Below are 26,085 nucleotides of genomic sequence, written 5' to 3'. Positions count from 1 at the left end.
CAAATTGTAACCTTAGATCTTCAAATGAGTGTCTGCTTAGAATTCCAAGAGCTAAACTTAAAAGAATTGGCGAGGCGGCTTTCTGTTGTTATGCACCTAAAATCTGGAATAGGTTACCAATAGAAATTCACCAAGCTAATACGGTGGAGCACTTTAAAAAAAACTGCTAAAACACATTACTTTAACATGGCTTTCTCATAGCTTCGTTTTAGTGTAACTCTGATATACTGTATATGCATTTAATTATCTTTTTTTATCATGGCTCTAAAATCCTTACTAACCCCTACTTTCTCTTCTGTTCTCTTTCTGGTTTTCTGTGGTGGTGATCTGCACCACCACCACCAGATCAAAGCACCGTGCAGTCCCTAAATTGATGGACTGAAGGCCATATGTCCACCTGGCCATCATCATCTAATTCATGAAGTCTGAAAACCATGAGGACTAATTAGATCATTTATGTTAGGTAGAATGCCTAGTTGGGGCTTGGCAGTCTTGTGGACCTGGAACTCCTGCAGATTTTTTTTTTCTCCAGCCCTCTGGTGTTGTTTTGTTTTTTGTATTTTCTGTCCTCCCTGGCCTTTGGACCTTACTTTATTCCTTGTTACTTAGTATTGCCTAATCTTATTTTTATATATTTTTTTTCTTTCTTCATCTTGTACAGCACTTTGAGCTAAATCATGTGTATGAAAACATGCTATATAAATAAATGTTGTTGAACCCCACCGGGATGCCAATCACTCCATACTGGCATGACATGCCCATCTCCTTCCTGTGACCAAGGAACATCTTCCAAGTGATCACATTACAATGGCCTCCTGCAAATTACATTTTACAATTGTTATCTCTGATCATGCACCTCTAGTTTTGAAGCTAAAATCATTATGCCCCCCACACTCACCTCGCAGATGGTGCCTTAACCCACTTCTATTAACAGACAAGAACTGTACAGAATTTATATCCAAAACAAATTAGCTTCTTCCTAGAGACAAACACACCCACAGAGGTTTCTGCAGGAACACTTTGAGAAACTCTAAAGGCCTTCTTAAGAGGACAGATTATTTCATATCTTTCCCACAGAAATAAATTAGAAACCAAGAAAGTGTCAGAGCTAAGAAGCGAAATTACTAGAATAGATGAAGAACAAGCTAGGCATCCAAGTGAGGCTTTTCATAGGAAAAGGCAAGCTCTGCATACAGAACTCAACATCTTGACAACTAAAGAAACTGAACAACTTATTTATAAATCAAGACATCATTACTACGAACACGGAGAGAAAGCTAATAAGCTTTTAGCTCAACAAATCCACAAGCAAGAAGTGCACAATTCAATCCCAGTAATCACCAACACTAATGGAGATGAAATCATTAACCATAAAAATATAATGCACACATTTAGAGACTACTATAAATCCTTATATTCTACTGAGTTTAAAGAAGACAACACACAATCTAATGCATTTCTGGATACATTACAGATACCATAAATAGATACTTTTAGTGATGAGGAACTGGATAAACCTCTGACTGTATCAGAATTACTAGATGCTGTAAAGTCACTTCAAGGTGGGAAATCAGCAGGCCCTGATGGCTACCCTATAGAATTTTATAAGAAATTCTCCACTCAGCTAGCTCCCTTCTTATTGGCAACATTTACAGAAGCTAGAGACAATCAAATTCTACCTCAAACTTTTTGTCAAGTATTAATCACCGTCTTTCCTAAACAAAATAAGGACTTGTTACAATGTGCATCATACAGACCAATTTCACTTCTGAATAATGATGTTAAGATGTTAAGGATGGAGAAAGTGCTGCCTTCGGTAACATCACAGGATCAAACTGGATTTATTAAAGGCCGACACTTATCTTCCAATCTTCGACGCCTGTTTAATGTAATATATTCACCAGCAAAGTCAAACACCCCAGAGATATTATTATCATTGGATGCAGAAAAAGCATTTGATATGATTGAATGGAACTACCTTTTCACTACATTGGAGAAATCTGGGTTTGGCCCGAATATTTGTGCATGGATCAAACTACTGTATACCAGTCCAGAAGCCTCAGTCTGTATTAACAACATTTGTTCAGACTACTTTAAACTAGAACGTGGCACCAGACAAGGATGCCCTTTGTCACCACTGCTGTTTGCAATCGCCATTGAACCACTGGCGGTCCACTGTCGAAATTCTTATCAGATAAAGGGGATTATCCGAGAAGGACTGGAACAGAAAATTTCTCTATATACAGATGATATGGTTTTATGTATAACAGACCCAGAAAACACTGTGCCTGCAGTTTTAACAGCACTTTCAGATTTTCAAAAGATTTCTGGTCTCAGAATTAATTTGAATAAAAGTATACTCTTTCCAGTGAATTCACAAGCATATAATATTAGATTGGACACCCTACCTTTTACCATAGCAGATCAGTTTAAATACCTAGGGGTAAATATCACAAGTAAACATAAAGCTCTTTATCAACAAAATTTTGCCGTCTGTATGAAAAAAATTAAGCAAGACTTGCATTTTTTTATTTCAAAACATCCCAATATATATCAATAAATCATTTTTTAAGCAATTACATTCAACCATAACCTCATTTATTTGGAACTCAAAACATTCACGTATCCGAAGATCGACCCTACAAAGACCTCAGGCAGAAGGTGGCATGGCTCTACCTAATTTTCAGTTTTATTACTGGGCAGCAAACATACAAGCCATAAAAACCTGGACACAAATAAATGAACATACACAGGCCTGGTCCGCAATAGAAGTAAAATCCTGCAGCACTTCTTTATATTCCCTGCTCTGCACTTCAATAAATGCAAGTAATCACAAATATACTAATAACCCTATTGTGCTTCACTCGCACAGAACATGGAACCAAATTAGAAAGCAATTTAAGATAGAAAATCTTCTATCTGTGGCACCCCTGCAAGAGAACCACCTCTTTCAACCGTCGCAAAAATATCCAGTTTTTAATATCTGGAAAAGATTTGGGATTAAATTGCTCAGAGATCTTTATATAGACAACATCTTTGCATCCTTTGAACAATTACATTCCAAATTTAACCTTCCAGCTACACATTTCTTTCACTATCTTCAAATTAGAAACTGTGTCAAACAGAACCTGCCCGAATTTCCTCATCTCGTACCCTCCACCATGCTAGAAAAAATACTGCTCAACCTCGAGGACTTACACACCATCTTCAATATATAAAATTTTATTAGAGTCCCTTCCTTTTAAAGATCCAAGAGGACAATGGGAAAAAGGTCTCTTAATCAATATATCAGAAAAGGAGTGGAAGGTAGCAATGCAGAGAATTCACTCGAGCTCCTTATGCGCAAAGCATAGAATTATTCAACTCAAAATTATATATCGAGCTCATCTGTCTCACTTAAAACTGTCCAAAATGTTTCCAGGGCAAGATCCAACCTGCGAACGCTGCAACCAATCTCCTGCCTCACTGGGTCACATGTTTTGGGCATGCACCAAATTAACTTCATTTTGGACCAAAATTTTGAAGTGCCTTTCAAACAGCCTTGGTGTCACAATCCCTCCTAACCCATTAACAGCTGTGTTCGGTGTTCTTCCAGATGGATTTGAAATGGATAAGGACAAGCAAACTGTGATTTGCATTCACTACACTTTTGGCACGCAGACTGATTTTGTTAAATTGGAAGAATCTTAACTCTCCTCTAATAAGTCAGTGGGAAACCGATGTTTTATATTATTTGAAATTGGAAAAAATCAAATTTAGGGAATCTGTACAGAATTTTTTCAAAACCTGGCAGGATTTAATCAATAATATTTTAGAATAAGAAGAATTTCCTTTTCCTTCTCCATTTATCTTTTTTTGCCCTATTAAACTCAATAATTTAGGCATGTTTACAAGCCTTAAGTATTACTCCTTTGGCTATGCTCTCCTTCTCAGGGGTGGGGTTTGATTTGTTTTCAATCCTATTTTTTGTAAAAATTGATCTATATGTATAGAATGATTACAATAAAATTAATTAAAAAAAAAAAAAAGAAATCCAGGAACTTAGATTTCACTTCATACCTGCTGACATGGTACTTGTGTGACGTCCCTTACAATTATTGCATTGTTGGGACATTAGTCCCAAACAGTCAAATTAGTTTTTTTTTTTTTTTAAAAAAACATTGTTTTTTTAGTGTTAAAGTACAGTATGTCTGTCTGGTGGCTTTTGGTGTATGCACCACCTGCAGTGTTACATACATTTTTTTATCCTGCTACCTGGAAAGATGCTTAGCCACATACCATATCTGTTGTGGCCTGCAGGAGCCACACCATCTACCCAAACCTGACACAGACAGACACAAGGCACAAGTCCATCAAGATGCATGGCTTTTATTTTGATGTGGGAAACATTTTCCAAGTTTCCCACACTGCCCAGTGCAAAGCAGCACACTCTGCAACCCTTTGTCTTCTCTTTCTCTCTGTCTCTCTTTGTCTCCTTCCGCCTCAACTCCTCTGCCGGCAAGCTTTGTCTTCTCCCTCCCAACACTTGCTCCCTGAATGAAGTGAGGCGGTCTCTTTTATGCTGCACCCGGGAGCACTTCAGATGACCCATCGGCATGATCCAAAAGTACTCCCAGGTGGAAGCCCAATGCAGTAGGGCTCCGTTGCTCCTGCAGCACCCCCATGCGACAGCCATGGAACGCAACAGGCCAGTGCTGAACAAAAGCTCCCATTTAGCCATGTGGGAATCTGAGGCACCACTGCAACCCAGTGGGGCTGCCATCTAGCTCTGTGGGGAAGCTGACATGCACAGGGCACTACCTCCCTCATTATGGAGGCGTCCAGGCCTTGAAACAGCCTGGCCGTCCATCATACTTTCTACAATATGTATTACAGACAAAATCTGAGCAATAAAATCCATAAGCATGGCACTTGTGCCTGACATTGACAAAGTACGGTGTGTTCTGGCTTTCAGTCTGGATAACTTTTTTTTTTGAAAGCTACAAGTCAGAACAAAAATAATTGTTCATTTGAAGATTTGTATTATTTGCTTAAATTGTTTAGAAGCTCTCATGCTATCTGTTGACCTATAATGGCATTTTCTTTTTTACACAAAGGTGGAAATAATTGGCAGTTTAATTATGTAATATAAATGCTTGACTATTTTAAAATCACAAAGAAAGAAAAAAAACCTTGTTGCATTGTAAGGCCCAGATTAATAAATGTTAAAAGGCTGTGCCAGTCTATTTTGTAGACCTGCTGTATAGGGAGCATTGGGCTCAAGAAAGGAAGAAGCTTTGGGTGTAATGCCAGTCCATCACAGGTTATACTCATTCACAGTTCACTTACCCTGTAACTTATCAGTATAATAATGGGGTGTCAGGAAAACCCAGAATGACACCATATGAATATGTGGACAACATGTACAATATACTGCATTCAGAACGTATTCAGGCCACATTGAGAATTTAATTTTAAATGCCCATCAGTCTGCAGTCAATAACCCATAATGACAATGTGAAAACATATTTTTAAAAAGGTTTTCAAATTTATTAAAAATCAAAAATTGAAACCTGTTATTCATTTGAGTTTTCTGTCCTTTAATTTGGTACCTTGTAAAAGCCTCTTTGGCAGCAATTACAGCTTTGAGTCTTCTTGGGTAAGTCTTTACAAGCTTTGCACACCAGGATTTGTGCAGTTTCCCATTCTTCCTGGCAGACTTGAGCAATCTCTGTTAGATTAGATGGGAAGTAGATGGGAAGTATCTCTCAAATACCATCTTCTGGTCACTCCAAAGATGTTCTGTGAGGTTTGAAGTCTGGGCTTTGGCTGGACCACTCAAGAATACTCGGTGATTTGTCTTGTCTTACAGATTTGTCTGTAGCATTGTCTTGTTTTTTTCTTAATACTGAAAGGTGAACTGCTGCCCCAGTCTGAGGTTCTGTGCTTTCTGTAGCAGGTTTTCTTTTTTTCCAAGGATCACTCTCCATTCATTCTTCTCTGAGTTCTGACAAGTCTCTCTGTCCCTGCCGTAGTTGCTGAAAACTACCCCCATAACATGATGGTGCCTCCATCATACCTCACCATAAGGTGGTATTAGGCAGGTGATGAGCAGTGCCTGGTCTTCGCCAGACATACTACTTGGAGTTCTGTCCAAAGAGTTCAGTTTTTGTCTCATCAAACAAGAGAATCTTACTCTTCATGTTCTCAGAGTCCTTTAAATGCCAATTGGCAAACCATTACTCAAGAGTGTCTTCCATCTAGTCGCACTACCATATATGCCTGACTTATGAAATACTGCTAAGACGGTTCTCCTTTGGGCAGGTTCTGCCTTTTCAGCAAAGGACATGACACTATGTTAGAGTGACCATTGGTTTCTTAGTCATCTCCTTGACCAAAGCCCTTCTTGCCCAGTTACTCAGCTTGGTCAGACAGCCAATTCTAGCAACAGTCCTGGTGGTTCCAAGCGTCTTCCATTTCACAGTTATTGAGGCTGGTGTGCTCCTGTGAACAGTCAAAGCTTTAGAAATGTTATACCCTTTCCATAGTCTATGCCTCATCTAAATTTTATTGTAAAGGTCTACAGGGAGTTCCTTGAATTTCATGGCTTGGTTTCTATCCTGACATGCAGTGTGACTTGTGGGACATTATATAGATAGGTAAACATGTGCTTTATTAAACAATGTCCAATCAGTTTAATTTGCGACAGGAGGACTCCAATCAAGATGCAGATCTTGTCTGTGAAAGATAATCAAAGCAAACTGGATGCACCTGACCACAATCTGGAGTCCACAGCAAAGGGGCTGAATACTTCTGTGAATGAGATATTTCAGTTTTTGATGTTTAATAAATTTGCCAACCTTTCTGAAAACATATTTTCACTTTTGTCATTATGGCGTATTGAGTGTAGATTGATAGGCAAAAAAGGCAAGCTGATCCGTTTTAAGATTAAATCTACAACACAATAAAGTGTGAAGAAAGTGAAGCAGTGTGAATACTTTCTGAATCTGCTGTACTGTATATCCACTTTTAAGGGTGACTTTAATATTGGCAGCTTTGCCGTGTATTAGTGAGAAATAATGTTGATATCAGATAAATATGTTTATTCTCTCTTTTTGACAGATTTTGCCACTTCCACAACTGTTGACGGCAGTTCATATCTCTCTGAGGTTGACCACAGCAACAGATCCCTGAGCAAATGGGACAACTACACCTTCTCTTCCTATTATCAGCATTCTTCATCTGTGGCAACCTTATTCATTATAGCCTACGTCTTTATCTTTCTGCTATGCATGGTGGGGAATAGTCTTGTCTGCTTGATTGTGCTGAAGAACAAACAAATGCGGACAGTCACCAACATGTTCATTTTGAACCTAGCAGTCAGCGACTTGCTAGTGGGCATTTTTTGTATGCCCACCACCCTTGTGGACAACCTGATCACAGGTAAGTTTGCCACTGGATACAGTAGGCAAGAACTGTTACTGCCGCCCTTGATAAAGGTGATAAACACCAATGAAATGAACAGCACAAAGAATAAGTTATATTATATACTCAAGCAAATGGGAAAACTAGCTTTCATTCTACTGTAATTATTTCAAGCAAATGTTTCTTTTTGTCTTGAAAACATGTCAGACTTTTGGAAATTAATGCTGTTAGATCAAAGTAGTTGTACATATAAGCTACTCATCCAAGTCACAAATACAAAATAACAAAAGCTGAATGTAAAAGACTTATAATTTAAAAATAGCCTGTCATAAACTGTGTACTTAATAACAAGTAAGTGTATGCTCATTGTGCTTTTTGGTTTATTGGTTTATTGTTTCATTAAACTTAACATTAAAAATGTCACTTATGCATAGTTCCTTCAGAAATTCTTACACCTTACACATCATGACATTTCAGGGTACTCAGGAAGATCTGGCGAGTGGTCTGAAAAAGTACAAATTGTGTGAAGGCTTTCAAGTTAGTCCAAAATGTCAGGCCATTCCTTCAATTACTCTGACCTGAAGCGAATGCAGCATGAGATCGCTCACTGTCCAGAACTATTTGTATTATTAAAAACGGCTATAAATATCATACAGTTGATGTATCATTAAAATTTTCATAGTTCAGTACCTTGCTTCTTCTCAATATTACATTATGTGTGTATTTATGTTGTATCGGTATGGATTTCCAACTAATCAAATTTCATGCAACTGGCAGTGTAGTGTATAAAATATATACACTGCTGGATATTAATTGCAATACCAAGAAAGATGTGAGATTTGAAAGTTATATTTATGGAAATTGCTTATGATAAATGGCATACATCATTAGCACAAGTATAGTTTGGTCATGCATGCATAATCCACAATATTTAATATTTGGTGTGTCCACCACAGGTGGAAAAAACACTTGCATGTGGTCTGATATGAACAGTTAGAGATGCTGGATGTGTGTTTGTGGAGTGGCAACCTCTGTATGTGAACAAAGCGCATCCATGGTAACTGCTGGTGGCCTTCAGAATGCCAGTCGTTGACCATGTGTCAGACTTTTTCAGTGGGGGCAAATCCTATGGGCCAGGGAAGAAGTGGCACATTTTGTGATAGACAAGGTCAAGCATTGCCTTGTTGGAATATTCCAGGGGGAGCTTCTGCAGATAGGGTACCACCTCAACTTCAAACTCCTCTCTGATGGATCACTGGCTGGCCAAGGTACCAGAAATGCATGTCAGGTGGAAATGGGAGAGGAATCCAATGGCACCCCACATTATAACACCTGGTGCTGGGCCTATGTAATGCTGCAAAATGCATGTATTAAGGAGCCTTTTTCAGTGGTTACTCCATATACGGATCTGTCCATCATAGTTCAGTAAACTGAACTGGGACTCATGTAAAAACATAATGAAATGCCAGTAATCCTGCTATTATTGGCTTCATTGGCATCATTGCAGTTTCATTCATCAGTGGTCAAAGGTCAAGGCTGTCTTATGCTATGGGCAGTGAGCAAAAAGCCTCAACTGCTGCAAATGGTCTCAGTGTGTGCGTACACCCTTTGACACGTGACAGCCCCAGTTGCTGGGCTATGGTCTGTGATGGGGCTGTTCAGTCCCATCACTGCCATGAGCACAAAATGTCTGTCTTTCCATTTGTTTGTATGGTGGGGTGCTTCAGACTGCTCGCTTCGGTAGGTTGATCCCCACTACCCACAGATGGCACACTCTTGTCACTGCAGTTGAATTCCATCCAACACAAGTGCTAGTGACCCCATAAGGATCATACACTTTCCTGCATTCCCACAATTCTCCTTCACTCAAAGTCTGAGAACTCTCTTTGACAAGACATGTTTGGTCTCTATGAGTACACTAACTCAATAACGTTCCCTTTGCAGGTGCCTTTTATGGCCACTGTGGGAAAGTCCAGGAAGCGTAACTCACACACATCATTTGCACATGTGCTGCAATTGTAATCATGTTCACACTCTACCGTGAACAATGTTTCGGACCCATATGAAACATTTTTCCCAGTACTGCAATTTTAATGGCAAGCAGTATACTTTGCTTTTCTTTATATTGGTGAGAGACCTGGAAAATGCAAAGCTGTAGTCTCTAATGCTTATTCAATAGGCGTAAGGTGCCATACACACAATGTCTATTTGATTATCCATGTTACATCGGCCAGTCTGCACTTGGAATGTTGTATGCCCTACTCACAGCCCAATTCATTTTTTTTATATTACACCACTTCCCATCATACCACAAATTTCCAGTAATCAAGTAGGGTTTATTTTGTAAAGCACCTTGCAAGATGAACACTATTTTAAAAACAAAATATAAACCAAAATAAAAACAAAATAACAAAAAAAACAAGAAATCAAGATTAATCTTATTCAAAGTTAAAATTCTGCAAGAGAAAGGATTACACAGTTAAGCAGTCAACAATAAAATGACAAATGAAAAGATGCAATCCCAATGCCTGCTACTGTAGCTCATGAGAGGGCTTCTAGAAAATTACCATTGCCCTACTGAGCGCCTCACAATAATCAATTGCAAGCTGCTCAGTCAAGTGTTTCAAAGAGCAAAACTCTTCTGCTTTAACCTAATGCTGTGCTCATACTTTTTACATAAGCACAATGGAATGAGAAAAAGTACATATTGAGCAATGTGATGTTTAACAGGGTTCAATAGCCGATCTTCATATACTATTAGAATTATAAAAAATAGTGCTACATGATTTGCAGCTGCCTAGACTTTGTTATAAAGGTGAAGTTGTTTATCGTGATGAGCGGAGGTGAAAGAATGGAAGTAATACCAAAGTGTATGAAAAACCAGTAAAAAAAAGGATGCCTGTCAGATTTCAATCCAGACTGTTTTTATGCGTAGTTCTTCGCTGGTGGAATACAAGGGATGCTCAAAAAGTTTCCACGTTTTTTTTTAACTCTATTTATTAAGAATTTCAAAAACAAATGACATCAGTCTCTATATAGTCACCTTCGTTTGCGATGCAATTTTACCAGCTTCGTACCAACTTTTTAATGCCCAATTACTACTCCTCCCCCACCCCCTTTCCTATGAAAATATAAAAGTGCGGAGACTTTTTGAACGTTCCTCGTAATTTGCCCTCTTTCATCCATACTTCTGACTCCTTCACTGTGCTTAAGAAACACTTGAAGATTCTCCTCTTCTGTTAACACTTTCCTAATTGCTAGTTGTTTCTAGTTTTTTTTTGTTGTTCTTGTTTTTAAAGCAAGGTGAACTGTTAACATTTTTGATTGGATTACTGGTTATCAGTTGTGTAGGTTAATGTGGTAACCTAGTCTTGTAACACTTGTTTCCAAAACAGATCCTAAACTGATGTCTGCTCAATTATGTTGACCTCACTTGTAAGTCACTTTTGATAAAAGTAATTTGAAAATAATGCTGAATAGAGGGGTAATTGAGGTCTCGAGAACAAAACATGTTCACACATACTATAATACAAAAGAAAAACAAAAACCATCTTGGCCTATTTGACCTACCTGAACAGGTGAGATGCGAGCCTTTGCATAGAATTGCTGCCCACTTGCAAATCCATAAGATATTTTTGGTTCCAGCACCCATTTGCTCTGGCCTTGTTTCCTCTCCTTACCCTGTTCCTCTGGATTGGGATCAGCCTTTGGGACTGCACACTTAGCACTCCCTCTTCTCTCTTCCAGGTTTCCTTGCAATCCTTGACCTTAAATGAGAATCACCTTCTTATTATAACTGGTCGCAGGGAGAGGTTTATATACTGTATACATTATAGAGACATTTTGCTGCCGCCTGTTGTACTGAGAGACTTCATGATCCACTCGTCTCACTCCACAACATCCCTTCATTTTCTAGTGGGGTTCTCACTACCACTCCTTGGGGATAAATCCATTATGCTCCTAGCAACTCCATTGCCCTTGCCATTGTTATTTCTTCCTACACCAGGCCCACATAGGGTCCTCTTGGTATAGTATGGGCTGCAATGCTGGCCCTGTCCTGGTGTCCTTTCACACTATCTTTGTGGATATAATTTTCCTGAGGGACAGTGGATCCTTAAGACTTAAAAAGCAACCCTTATCCTACACAGAAATGTGGAGGGTGAGTTGATTTTCTGCTTATAATTCACATTTACAATAAAGACTGTTGAAAGATGAATTTAATCCAGGATTAAATCTATTTAGACATTGCAAGGAAAGGCAAAGCACAAGTTAAAAAATCTAAGTTAAATTGAAAGCTTACGTAATTTCTAAAATTATTGTCAGATATTAAAATCGTGAAACCTCTGGAGCCTACGCAGTACAAAGCTGGTTAAGTAATCAGTTGTAATTGCTGGCACGTTAAATGACAGTTCCTGTTGATATAATAATTCAGAAGCTCAGTATGTCATCTCTATTACAGAGCAATCTTCAGATATAAATTACCCTTACTATGATTTGCCTTTTTTTGCTTTCTCTCCTTCCATTTCTGTAGTTAATCACTGAAGATCCAGTTCATGTATTATTTTGATGTGTGTTGTTGATCAAGTGTTTGAACCCCAAAGTGCATAGAGCATTCTTAAGCAACATACTATATAAAGAATATACCTTACTTTTATAGGCAGAGATAATGATCTTCCATATCTTTACAATGGCATGTGAAAAATGGAAGAAAGCACACATAACATCCTTTAAATTATAAAAGTTTTAGCATCATTGCTCAAATTGCAGCCGCTGCAGGGGTTTCATATGCCCCTCATGTTCACATTGAGGTGATCCAGATACATCAGTTTCTTCAAAAGGTTGATAAGGTTTGGTGGTAAATTGGTGGACTGATGCTGTAGTCAGGAATAGTTTTTGCTTTATGCTTAAAACTGCCATGATAGCCCCCACCTCCCTGCCCTGATTCTACGTTGGAATATTTAGGCTCAAAAATCAATGCCTAAATCAGGTGCTTCTAGTCCATATCCTGAGAAAGGCACTACTTAGAAAGTCTTCTAGGGCATCCTATGTGTTAGGTTGGGAGCATGTGCTGTTTACAGCAAGTTGCTGTGCCCACCACATGATGAACAACCCCCGTAACCCCCCCCCCCCCCCCCAACCCCCGGAATGGGATCCAAGTGCAGTCATGCAATGGGTGACACCTCAGCACCACACTGAACTATGTGAGGTTTTTTACAGTGGCTGGAGTGCCTGTCCTGCCACCAATCCCCGTGTTTTCCCTGCAAGTTGGAGGACCTGCTGGCAGGGCTGGATGCAGATTAACATCATACCCAGGACGGAGCTTGTTAGGCTTACTCTAAAGTGTCACATTGCTACAAGCACCAGGAACATCCAGTGGGAAATGAAAAAACTCTAAAAGGAGGCATTCCTTTTACATTGAACCCATCATACATAAGCAATGGATATTTGCATTGCAAAACCCTAAACAAGATGTGAAAGAATTGAAGTGCTTATTGTTCTTCTTTTTAATTCTTTTTAACTTGTTCCTTAAGATTTTATTTTTCTTAGTACTGTTTTATGCCATACTGAATATTCGATGAGCTCCCAAAACATCCTGAACTCTTATCAGTAGGTGCATACACTTTGCCTGCAGCTTAGCATACATTACTCCATTTTTCATAAGAATTCTAAAAAGTGAACCTTGTGCATAGCAAAATAAATCCACACTATTGAAAAGGATACATTAAAAAGCCTTAGGAGCAGGTTTGCCATCTGCTATAACCAACCATGGTGGATACATGAGGCTGCCAGAGCAGGTTCCACATATATAACAAATGTGCTGAGAAATGTCATTGTTGGTTCTAGGAGCCATTGGAAAAAATGTCATGGAAATAAAACATGGACCAGGTTTGTGCTGGTTATACTTGGTCAATGAAAGTTAATGGTACTGGAAAAGCAGCAAAAAAAGTGATCTGTTTTCTTATAAAAATAACTATTGGCAATAAGTATTTGTTGTGGATGGTGGACAAAATAAGTGTGTTATACCTGATAATGCTGTGAATACATGGAAAGGTACAGGTATCTTTCTATATAATACGCTACCGTGGCTGTTCGTTTGTCTGTCCAGGATTTTAAATCACCTGTAGCTCGTAAACCGTTTGAACTGTTGAACTGAAATTTGGTACACATATACCAAATGTCATCTACTATCTGCTTTCAAGGTGATGATTGACCTCCAAGGTTATTCCTCTTTTTATTTTATTGTAGAATCAACTCTCGGCAGCGGCCAACAGGGTGGCCGTGCGGTGCATGTGTACGGGCGCTGTTCTCATTCCCTACCACCTTCGCCGTCACTTCCCTTACCTCTTCATAACTTAAATCATTCTTGAGGCAGATTGAAGACTTAAGTGCCAGCTTACGTAAAAAATTAAAGAAAACATACTAGGTAATTGCAACACAAACACTGAGAAGAAGAAGCGGACCGTTAGGGTGGAGAAAAGAAGAGCTGCTCAGGAAGCAGCAAGCACATCAACCTCTGAGCAAACGAATGCTAAATGTACAGAGAAAGAGTAGGAAAACTAGGAATGCTCAAGTCAAGTGTATAAGGTGCAGTGCACTACTTACTTACTACTACTTACTATTACTGGTTGAGTAATATTTCTTGAGCGTAAAGAAAACTGGTGGAAGATACATAAGGAAAGACAGATTTGAAGTCCAGTGCCAGAAGAGCAGTCCAAAACTAAAAAAGGCAAAAATAAATTGATACACCAGAAAGCAGAACTTTAAAAACAAGAAGGTTTCTGTCCAAAGGTCCTAACAGTATCTTGGGTTTCTTTTTACTAAGAATCACTACCACAATGTTTGTTTTACAAAAGGCTCCAATACAGAAGCTGTGTGCCACCATCTTGACCTGATGACATTATGTCAAGTGACTGGCAACAGCCAGAACAGTCACAAACAATATGGTCACGGCCATGCAAGCATTGTTCCAAACTGGTAGTGACCATTCAAAAGCAGGACAAAAATGACATTGTCAGAATAACAATATTAATAAATTAACAATAAGATATAGAAAAAAACGAAAATAGCATGGGGAAGTCCAAAAATGTAAATTCATAACAGATACAGTATGGATGGTTTACGGTATATTATGTAACAAAGTTTAACTTTATTTTGTGATATGAAACAATACATTTTTATTTTTCATTGAATTTTTCATATTGAATTCAAATATCTCTTTAGACTTTCTGTATTAGGGTGGTGCAGTGGTAGCACTGCCGCCTCACAATAAGAAGACCAAGGTTCGTGGCCCAGATTCCCCCTGCGTGGAGTTTGCATGTTCTCCCCGTGTCTGGGTAGAATTCCACCAGGTCCTCTAGTTTCCTCCCAGAGTTCAAAGACATGCAGGTTAGGTGGACTGGCAACACTAAATTGGCCCTAGTGTGTGGTTGGGGTGTGTTTGTGTTTGCCCTGCGATGGACTGGTGCCCTGTCCAGGGTTTCTTTCTGCCTTTCACCCTATGCTAGCTGGGATAGGCTCCAGACCCCACCACAACTCTGTTCAGGATGAAGTGGGTAAGAACATGACTAAAAATGACGACTTTCTATATCACGCAAGGATTTTAAGTGACACATGATTATAATTTACAATAAACATATATTTACACTATATGTACATGCTGAGAGCGTCTCATCTAAAAGGTAGAAGTGTACAGTTATCTGCTGTACTTGACCTCAGGAATACCAACCTTAGGGGTCCAGCAGTAGTCAGCAAGCATCCTGGGACTCTACTTGCCTTGGCATCACTTTTCCATTATAGAAATGTCCTGATAAAATCATTCAACATATTTGTTGCTGACCGTTCAGAGCTTTCAAGGTAAAAAGAAATCAAAATATTTTAATCCTGAATTTAACATTAAAAACCTATAAATCTTAATATGGGCTTATATACTAAATACACAGCCTAAAAACAGACATAACTCTAAACTAATGGGTGATGTAAAAATTCTAAGCACATTTCTGAAATCAGCATGATCAAGTACTTTTTAAACACCCCTAAGCTGTTTTGTGATAAAATATTTATTAACCAATGATATTAACAATCAGAATGGCTTCCACTTGGAATTTTAAAAACAAAATGAAATAAATCATTTACAAGTAGTGCCTTTTAAAATATGTTGGATTTCCCACCCAATGCCACATCCGCTTTTACTGCAAATATTGGCAGGCTGTGCCAGGTCCAATAAAGCATTGGCAATAGCTTTGTACTGTTTCTTTTGTAATCAAACATATTGGTTTACATTACAGCTTGTTTGTTTATGAGTTTTGAAAAATAATGAAAAACTCACAAACGAATGAAGGCACAGCAACAGAATTTCTAGCTTCCACAAAAAAGGCCAAAATTATCCACTCCTGCGATAGATGGAATTGTGCATATCGGAAAGAAATAAGGAGAATCTTCTTTGTTGACTTGGTGAAGCTTCAAAAAATGTTTTACAAAAGCATTTTGGAAAATCGCTTACCTAATTGACATACAACTTCAAAACATAATCATATTTGACAAGTTAAGGCTTATCCTTATTGCGTGAACTGGTTAACCCCTTATTGTAAGCCATTCAAGCAGATGTGATATTGTATGTAACTAATAAATGCAGTTTCAATCAAGAAAACAAAAGTGGCTAGGGTGATTAACAGCATTCTATTATTGTCAAAAATAACCTTCATTTCAAAATTACTGAACCTAACGTATCTTTAATCTGCATGAAAATTTTTTTGTAAGAAATTTGAAAGTCATCTAGTTCAGTCCCCTTCTAGGCTTTTTTTTACTTCTGAAATTCTTCTTTTTAAGTGTAGCCTTATGTATCCTTTCTATGAAAATGACAAGCACAATTAAACTGCTCTATTGAACAAACAACACTTTAAAACATTTCAGGAAGACTTTTTAAAGAAGAAGACTTAAAACAGAGCTGCACTATGCACATGTAATCAGCAGCTCTGCTCAGGGTATGCTAAACACAAGTAGTGAGTCTTCAGCTGGGATTTGAAGGCTGCATCTCTTACAGTAGCAGGCAGACCATTCTTGTCACTAAAAGCTTGACCTCCCACTGTTATTTTATTAATCCTTGGAATCATAAGCAAAGCAGCATCTTGACATCTTAATGTATGCTCTGGTTTGTAAGTAACGATGAGTTCAGATAAGTAAGCAGGACCTTGGCCATTTAGGGCTTTACATGTTAATACTGTAAAAAAAAGCCTTATAAAAAAATAAAGCTGTATAAAGCAACAATTTGAACAGTCAATGAACACCTCACTGCAGTAATCAATCCTGCTAGAAATAAATGTATGAATTAATTTCTTAGTATCCTGCATATTTAGAAAACATCTCAGTTTTCCAACATTTTTGTGATGGAAAAAATGTTTTAGACAATTTTGTAATGTGTGTTTAAATGACATGCTAGTGTCAAAGATAATGCCTAGATTATGGGCTGATTCAGTAAAACTGATGGTAATGCTGAGCAGTGGTGTAGCTAGAGGGGGCAAGGGGGGACATCTGTCCCCGGGCGCAGCATCCAGGAGGCGCCAAATTGATGTTCCCCATTGCATTTTGGCAAACAGGAGGGGGCGCGAAATCTTCAGTTGTCCCCGGGTGCTGAAAACCCTAGCTACGCCTCTGATGCTGAGTTAAATAACGACAAAATATTGTTGTGATCAGCATCATTCCCCCCAATAATTAACATTTATGTTTCATCTGTGTTTTTAAAGACGAGTAGATCTCATCCTTCCACTCCTTTAACTCACTGACACATCTAACTAAGGACATCAGAGAAATGTCATTTGGTCTCAAAGAAAGGTATAACTGGGTGTCAACTGCATACAAGTGAAAATTAATGTTATTTATATTATACTAAATCATCTTAATGGGTGTACATAAAACCAATGAAAAACTAGTATTATAACTTACTTACTTTCAAATAATGGATGTAAGTGCTTTTCCATCACTGTGCATGGAGTAGCTAAAATAACTAAAAACATTTAACAACCAAAATAAATATGTGGTAACATACATCTTTTAAATTAGAAATCTACTACATAACCTGCTTGTCATAAGTAGCAGTCTTATTTATAATCAAGGACATTTAACTAATCTCAGTTCAATTTTCTTATTTTTACACCTTATACAACAAACATTTTCCTTTTACCACACTGAGCCAAGAATAATAAAATCCACAGTATTGAATTAAAAATGTATAAATTCAAGTGTGACATCAGTACCGCCGCTCCCTATATGCAGAGTACGCAGTCTGCGTAGGGCACCAACTCCCAGGGGGGCACCATCCCAGCTGCTCAAAAAAATCGTTTTTATATATTATAATAATAAATTAATATCAATAATATACATATACAAATAAACAAAAATATAAACGAATATATTGCATTTTACGGTGAACGCAGAGTAGGCTAAGCACACGTGATGACGCGCGCGCCCTCACCTCTGTTACGGCTGCCTAACTAATATTTGGGGGAGGGGGCACAAAAGTAAATTTCTGCTTAGGGCACCCATTTGGCCAGCAGCGGCCCTGTGTGACATAATGAGTATACTGCACAAAATATGATGTGTTGTGGTTGGGAATGTAACTAGTATGGAAAAAAATAAGAAAGGGACCAGAAAAAGAGATATAGTCAAAAACAAAACTAAAGTACAAACCAGGAATTTACTAGACTGTTACTGAAACCAAAACGTGAACCAGAACTGAAAGTTGAAAAATTAAAATATCAGAATCATTAACCAGAAGAGCATTTATAAGAAACTTAGCTACACAGAACTGAGTTTCTGTTAGCAGGTTCAGATGAAGAACAGACATCGGTGCTGACCTTTTAACTTACACATTGAAGACATCACTGGGTGTACTTGTCGGGTTAACTTCAATGGTAACGTCAAAACAACTTTCCCAAAGCTAAGAAATGAAAATGGCATCAAGAATGTTAGAAAATTATTTTAACATCATTAAAAATAGTTAAATCCAAAAATCACTGCAAAATGTGGGTTGTGCACAAGTTAAAACCCTAAATGGGTGTAAGAAACCTAAGAAAAACATAATGAAACCCTCACAATGAATAAGAAACAAAAACACTTCATGACATTCTGTCTGCAGGATTCATATATCAAATGTCTAATAGTCTTTACTGAGATTTTAAAATTGTGATTATTTTTTTAACCTTGGTTATTCCACAGCATGAGCAAGATGATAATTTTTCAATAGTTAGTGCCTCTGCAGTCATCATCTGGTCTTCACAGGGTGCAATGCAAGGATCAGGCCTCACGGGCCACACTTACAGACACAAGAAGCCATTTTACTAGTTGCTAATCTGCCTAAGCTGCATATTTTTGAGCTTTGGAAGGAAACAAAAACCCATGCAGATACAGAGAATGTGCAAATTCCACACAGACAGTACCTGAGTAGGGATACAATTGCAAGATTGTGAAGCTGTAAATCTTAAGTAATTCAACTGATGTTCCTTCTGAACAATACATTCTCAGCCCATAATTTTATATCTTAGGACCCTGATGTTACTTGACATCACCGTGACTGAAGAAGGATGTGTAAAAAGTAATGGGGAATTTTGAAACTAAAAATGAAGAGAAATTAACATGTTTTCCTTTTTTAATTCATTTTCCAAGAATTTTGGGAACTTTGTTAAAGCTACTGTGAAGTGTGGCTCGTGCATTGGAATTATACTTTGTTTCTCTAGGAAAAGGTTGTACATTGTTGTCTGTAATATTATAAATATAATACTATAAGTAAGCCAATGGTGTTAGGTATAATACGATTATCTTTCACCTATGCAGAAAAGAAAAGAATTGACTGACTGGCAGCAACAGTTAGCAACCAGTACCAGTGTCTTAACTATAAGAATTCTAAACAGCAGTGGCTGTTACAGTTTTCCAAATATCTTTATGAGAAAGGCAAAAATATAGGATTAAAGGAAATAATAAGAGAAATAACAAAGTTAATACAATAAATATTGATAGAACTGAAAGCAGAAAACTGTACAGAATAAGAAACAAATTGAAGTTCAAGAATAATTTCAAAAGCTAAATACAAATGAATAAACAAAACCAGAAACATAACACAAACTAAGATAGAGTAGGCTTGAGAATCTAGAAATTAATTAATGATCCAGGATAGAGACAGAACAGTTTTGAGGTGATGGCTTGGTAATTGTTGTTGCCAGGCAATACAAAGAATGATGTGTTGTTGAACAAACTTACTACACAACAACTTGACTGTACGTGCAATGAAAACCTTTAATTTATGACCAGTACATTTCCAGGGTGCTACTTCATTGCAATGCTCAGGATCCTTAAAAGAAACACAAAATTTACAAAATGAGGTCTTTTATTATTTCTTCAGGGATGGCACGGGGAGTGAGTAGGCTACTCTTAACTCCTTGCCCTTGTACTTTTTTATTATTTAATGACCTCCCAATTTACCTGAAATTCCATTTTGTTCTATAATAGAGGAATTTTCTGAGTGGAGCTCAATATCCAGAGGGTGGGAGGTTGTTTTTGGTCACATTTATTAAACATACTTGTTGAAAGTGTTACTTTGCCATTATCTAATGAATTATAAACATTAAAAATACTGAAATAAATGCATAGACATGGATGCTCGAGAAAGAAAAAAGAAACACCAACATTTGGCTTCCACAAGTCTTTACACATGCCTGACAGAAGAGGTGAGGCGATCTATTCGGTCTTCTAAGGGCAGCATTTGAGCAACAACACCATTAAATAGCCTGTGAATTTGCCCCTGGTCAGGAAGATTTTTTTTTCTTGCATGTGGAAACCAATTCTGGTTTCCATCCACAACTTGACAAGAATTGCAAAGTATTAAATTAAATTGCATGCAACTTTATCCACACATTTTCTTTAATTTAATATACATTCTTCATATATATATATATATATATGAAGCTATATATATATATATATATATATATATATATATATATATATATATATATATATATATATATATATATATATATATATATATATATATATATATAGCTGTAGTGATCCTCTTCATAATTGCTTCATCTTAACAACTAGGGCCAGGTCTCTTCAAAGAAGTACCACAAGTGCTGGATGATAAATGCCTAGAAAAAGCAATTAAATACTGCTTTGGTGTGAACTGCACTCAAAGTAATTTTGTTTGAAATAATTTGGCTTCCTTTTCTGTAAAAAAAGTGCAGCTGTTCCACTTGAAGGAAGCTGTCTGACTTCCATATTGTACCTGTTAGCCCATGATATGCTGTTTAATCTATTTAAAGAGAAGAGAAAATTGTATAAAATAAATACCTTGGTTTTTAGCACTGAGGATACAGCATTTATCCAATAAAAGTTTAGCTGAGGTTGAAATGTAATCAATAATTCAATCAGTCAATACATTAACAATCATTTCACATAGTCTGATTCACAGTGGAGCTGTTCACCTATAAAGCACAGTCTAGAATTATTCTGATAAGGCACTGAATGCTCAAAAAAGCTGATATAGACCATGAAATGGACAAGATGGTGCATTAAAGAGGCAAATGAGCAACACTTTGAGATCATAAATTTTTAATATAGGAAAAAATCAGAACTGATATTTAGAGATAGAACTGAAACTGAACTTTTTGTCCAATTATAATTACTGCTAGCCTTCTTACGGTATACTCATCACATACATTTAAGGTGAACCTAAGACATATATTATGATTTCATAAAAATAAGCACAATTGTCAAAAATTCTTTATAGAAATTATCATGTAACAGCTTAAATTACACTCTTAAAACCATGGGGTGTTTAAGAAAGTGTTCATACAGAATGAGACCTAGTCAGTTTACAGGAGCAGCAACCTTCATATGACATGGTCAATGGCAGCACAATACCTGCTTTCATGGTTTTTGACTTCCATGCTGAATTGCTTTTTCAAAAAAGAAATGCTATACATTAAGCTGGACACTTATAATTCTAATTTTTGGTCCCAAAAAAAATCAGTACCGTAAATACTGATACTAAGAGACTGACCCTAAAAAATCATTTCAGGTTCAGGTTTAAAATTTTTGGTTATCTCTCATATATTAGGTGCTTTATAAAGTAAAGTTTGATATTATAATTGATCATCATTTCTTATGTTTTCCTTATTAAATATATATTAGTATTTTGGTAATGAGTTTTAACAGGCATTAACATTGTTTTTTTTTATTTACAGGCTGGCCATTTAACAATGCCGTGTGTAAGATGAGCGTCATTCAAGGGGCCTCAGTTTCAGCCTCTGTTTTTACTCTTGTAGCCATTGCAGTTGAGAGGTAGGATTTAATAAGAATAAGTTTACAAAATCAGTTCTTTCTCACCACTTATTTCCACAAGTGTTGTTGTTTCTTCATAAGCCAAAAAAAGAGTGGGTTTATTATTTATTTGTACAAGACTATATTAATTATAATCAAATCAATATTGATACTTACTTTTTATGGTTATTTTCCTTTCTTGTATTCTTTTAGAATTAATTATAGTTCCTATAGTTGTTTTTAGTGTTACTTATTATATTTAGTCTTGGACTTTTGATATAAATAAATCACAACTGTGTTCACTGTTGATTTATGAAGCAAAATGTTTTCATGGAGTATCACTGCGAACTGTGTAGATTTTTGGGCAGATTTTTTGTTATTCTTTTTTTTTTAACCAGTTTTACACATTAAAAAAAGTTTAGTTAATATGAATTTTACATAACAGTATACAAACAAATTGATGATATCAATGTTAGTGGTAGAGCATAATAGTGTTCCTCTCCAACCATCATTTTTCAAGTCAGAAAAACGCATACCAACAGAAAACTGTAAAGATAAAAGTCCTTAAAATTAATTTTAAAAATGTGGCTTTCTTTTGAAATATATTTTTGGAAAAAACATACATGTGGAACATAATGTATATAAAAGCATACAGTATATATAAATATATTAATCCATTTGAGGGTTGAGGGATTAAAGCCTATGTAGGCAGCAGTGGGCACACAGTAGGAACCATTGCTCGACAGGGTACTAATCCATTGCAAGACACACACATTTCAATAACACTTACTCATACTGTTTTTTTTTTTAATTTAGTGTCACCAATTGCCCAAATATGCAAGTCTTTTAGATGTAGGAGGACAGAATGGGAGGAACATGTAAACTCCACACACAGAGTTATTAAAACATAGTCTCCAGGATCTATGGAGTAGCATTACTAATGACTGTGTCAATGTGTTGCCATAATATACTGATAACAAGTAGTTTTCAATGTAACACCGAAGAACGAAAAATAACTTATACTAAATACTGTACAGGAGGTCCTCGGGTTATAACATCTCAACATATGATGTTTCGCATTTACAACGCTCACTCCCATAAAAACTTAAAAAAATTGAGACATGAGAAGGAATAAAGATAAGGATTTTTTTTTACACTTATTTTTTCTGTTACAACAGTACAGTGTACAGTACAGTATATTTATGTCCTTTTCCTTTTTCTGTGGCTTAGTTGTGTTTTTATGTTCTAGATTATGATTTTGCAAATGTGTTAGGATAGTTAAGTGACTTAGGCTAGGATGTGTTTCGACTTATACCAAAATTCGGGTTACGTCACTGTTGTAGGAACGGAACTGTGTCGTAACCCAAGGACCCCCTGTATATAAAATACTTGCTTTTCAATAGTCCTGGCTATCTGGAATAAATACCATTAGCTCGCCTCAAAACACAGCATCACAAAGTGCACTTTCTACAGCATTCCCTTTTTGCTTTCTTCCCTGGCATCATTATTTTTCTGCCATTTATACATTTGTTCCAAAAAAGCTGGAGGTTTAAAGTTTAACTGCAGTCATCAATATCATTACGTGGGTCACCACTAGAACTTATGGAGCCACCCCAACAGACGTCCCTCTGGAAGCATGAGGTCTTCCTTCCTCCCTATTCTCCAAATATTTATTTAAAGGGCCAGGCAAGTAATTCCTCATACAAAAGTAGAACTTCATTTATACATTTCTCTTTAAGGCTTGTTATGGTCAAAAATGTGCAATGAATGTCATTATTACAAATCACACAAAGTAACTTCACCTGTTTTTATAAGTAAGTCATGTTTGAATGTATAACTAAAAAATGCATTGCTTAGCTACAATATGTTTGCCAAAAGCAACTCTTTTGCTGTTCAGGGTTGAAAAAAGAAAAAAAAAAGCTGTCAGAGTGCTAAAAATGGTTTTCAGGATGCAAGTTGTCTAAGGACATTATTTTAATTGACATGTAACAAGCAGAATAACATGTATATCAAATCACAACTGAGGTTTCTTTCTAAATTTTAAGTTTCATTTCAATGTAGGAAATAAAAATATGTGGCAGTAAATTTGATCACAAAGAATTTTCATGAAACCAGTAGTAAACCAAACTAACCACAAACTGTTTTCTGCCATAGGTTCCGCTGCATTGTCTATCCCTTCCATCAAAAGCTCACTTTAAAGAAAGCTCACATTACAATAATAATCATCTGGGTTTTGGCACTAATCATAATGTCCCCGTCTGCTGTCACTTTGACTGTTGTAAAAGAAGAATACCATTTTATGGTTGATGAGTTCAACAATACATACCCTTTTTACACTTGCTGGGAAGCCTGGCCGGATCATGAGATGCGCACCATCTATACAACCATATTATTCTCCCACATTTATCTTGCACCACTGATCCTGATTGTTATTATGTATGCCTGGATTGCTGTTAAACTTTTCAGGTCCCCAGTCCCTATTAGGGATGGACACACTGAAGATCATGATGGCCATCGAGTCTCCAGGAAGAAGATTAAAGTCATTAACATGCTCCTGATTGTAGCTTTGCTCTTCAGTTTGTCGTGGTTGCCTCTCTGGACCCTGATGCTGCTGACAGACTATGGCAAGCTGACAGCAAGCCAGCTCAATCTAGTGACTGTATACATCTTTCCATTTGCACATTGGCTGGCGTTCTTTAACAGCAGTGTCAACCCTATTATTTACGGCTATTTCAATGAAAATTTCAAAAGGGGGTTCCAGGCAGCTTTCAAGTTTCAGTTGTGCTTTGCAGAAATGGAGCATCATGAGACTTATGAAACAAGGGCTAGTGCTGGAAACCACAACCGAATATTTGTGGAAGTTCAACCTAACATACCCAAGGAAGACAAAAAAGTGGAGAAGACGTTAATGTTTGGTCAGAGAAATGGGAAGGTGTCTCATGGGCTGGTGGTGGACAGATTTAATAAAGACTGTTTGCACGCCAATAGGAGTGTGTCAGCCTGGGACAGATAAATTTCCTCAGCTTTTTTGTATTCTTAACACAAAATGATAAAGTATGGGAGAAAATCCTAAAGTTCAAGGTGAACTTTAGGGCTTGGTGGAATACTCAGATTAACACACTTTGTTTTGTGTATTACTCCTTGAAGGTGCATAATTAGTACTGTGCTAAAATAAAGTTGTTTACAACTGGAGCACAGGCAGGGGAAGTGGTTCCACTGAAACTCAAATTTGATTGAATCTGTGGCCTTGTGGTTAAAAGTCCAATGGCTGAGTCACTAGGCCACACTGCCTGCTAATATTACATTAGACCACTATATACTTTATATTCTATTCTAAACACCAAGCAGGTTTAAAGACATGCCACAGTGGTACTTATCTAATTAATGTGATACCACAGAGAGCATCAGATTTCTATTTTTTAATAAAGAGCAGCAACTGGATTTTTCTGCATTCTTCTGAAATGGATTTTCCTAAATTTATTAACTTTTCAGGAGGATCCTCTCTGTAAATGAATACTGCAAACATCACATCTATTCAAATACAGAAAAAATGTTCTTTTAGAGAATGCATAAAATATCTAAGAATGGAATGTGATGATACTAAGTCTATACATGTGTGCAATTTGGAGCTGTGGAAAGTTGCTGCCTTTGTGATAGCTGCATGTTTGAGGAATGTATAAACTTGGTCTGGACAACTGTATCTCTTTTAAAAAAGAGCAGTTTTATCCCATGATCAAAAATAAGCAAGCACAAATAACCCAAATGTATTTAATATAATTTATGTTAATTTACCATAGTAATTTGGGTTAAATCACCATGATGTTGCACTGCTTTTGAAGAAGTAAAATTGAGAGTGTAGAATAACATGGATTAACTCTACTGAGTGAGTGAGAAGTTTTTAAAGGGCCTTTAAATATTTGAGGGTGCAACAAATATGGATGTTTGGGTGGGTATCATTCAATCAGCCCCTCAATATTTTGCAGAGAGATTTCAGTTTTTTATTGTGCTATGGCTTAAAAGTGTTTGAATGCAATTTTGCATACACCTATGAAATGAACTGAATTACTATGTCACTGAATGTGCTCAGGCATGCTTGTATAATGATTTGCAATAGACTGCTGATACAAGTCTTTCTTGAGAAAGGTAAGCACACAAATGTTAGTTTATTTTTAAGATTTTAGTAATAAATGTGAATATATCTTGATTGTACTGTTACATTAAACACTAAGATGCCAACTTATCTTTGACAGCATGGCACAGTGCTTGTTCAATCTATTACATTTCCAATTATACAGCAAAAATCAGAAATTGTCCTTTCCCTTTCCTTACATTTCTTTTGCAAGAATGTATTAGACTCATGAATGTATT

At 36.9% G+C, this 26,085-nt stretch overlaps 1 protein-coding gene across 1 annotated transcript; it reads left to right on the top strand.

The window, feature by feature from the left end:
* Positions 1–7,105: 7,105 nt before the first annotated feature.
* LOC114645593 (neuropeptide FF receptor 1-like) lies at positions 7,106–25,583 on the top strand. The gene is made up of 3 exons (XM_028793427.2): positions 7,106–7,422; positions 21,642–21,738; positions 23,872–25,583. The coding sequence occupies exons 1-3, from the start codon at positions 7,272–7,274 to the stop codon at positions 24,728–24,730; spliced, it is 1,107 nt and encodes a 368-aa protein (XP_028649260.2). The 5' UTR covers positions 7,106–7,271; the 3' UTR covers positions 24,731–25,583.
* The last annotated feature ends 502 nt before the right edge of the window (positions 25,584–26,085 follow it).

Source organism: Erpetoichthys calabaricus, chromosome 2 (genome assembly GCF_900747795.2).
Source record: "Erpetoichthys calabaricus chromosome 2, fErpCal1.3, whole genome shotgun sequence".
Classification (NCBI taxonomy): domain Eukaryota; kingdom Metazoa; phylum Chordata; class Cladistia; order Polypteriformes; family Polypteridae; genus Erpetoichthys; species Erpetoichthys calabaricus.
This window is presented reverse-complemented; position numbering and strand designations above follow the sequence as displayed.

What these genes read in the sequence shown, in the direction of transcription:
- LOC114645593 (XM_028793427.2), top strand. Translation starts at nt 7,272, where the DNA reads ATGGTGGGGAATAGTCTTGTCTGCTTGATTGTGCTGAAGAACAAACAA. An exon ending in TGTGGACAACCTGATCACAG is followed by an intron (nt 7,423 to 21,641) that starts GTAAGTTTGCCA and finishes TTTTATTTACAG; the next exon opens with GCTGGCCATTTAACAATGCC. An exon ending in GTAGCCATTGCAGTTGAGAG is followed by an intron (nt 21,739 to 23,871) that starts GTAGGATTTAAT and finishes TTTCTGCCATAG; the next exon opens with GTTCCGCTGCATTGTCTATC.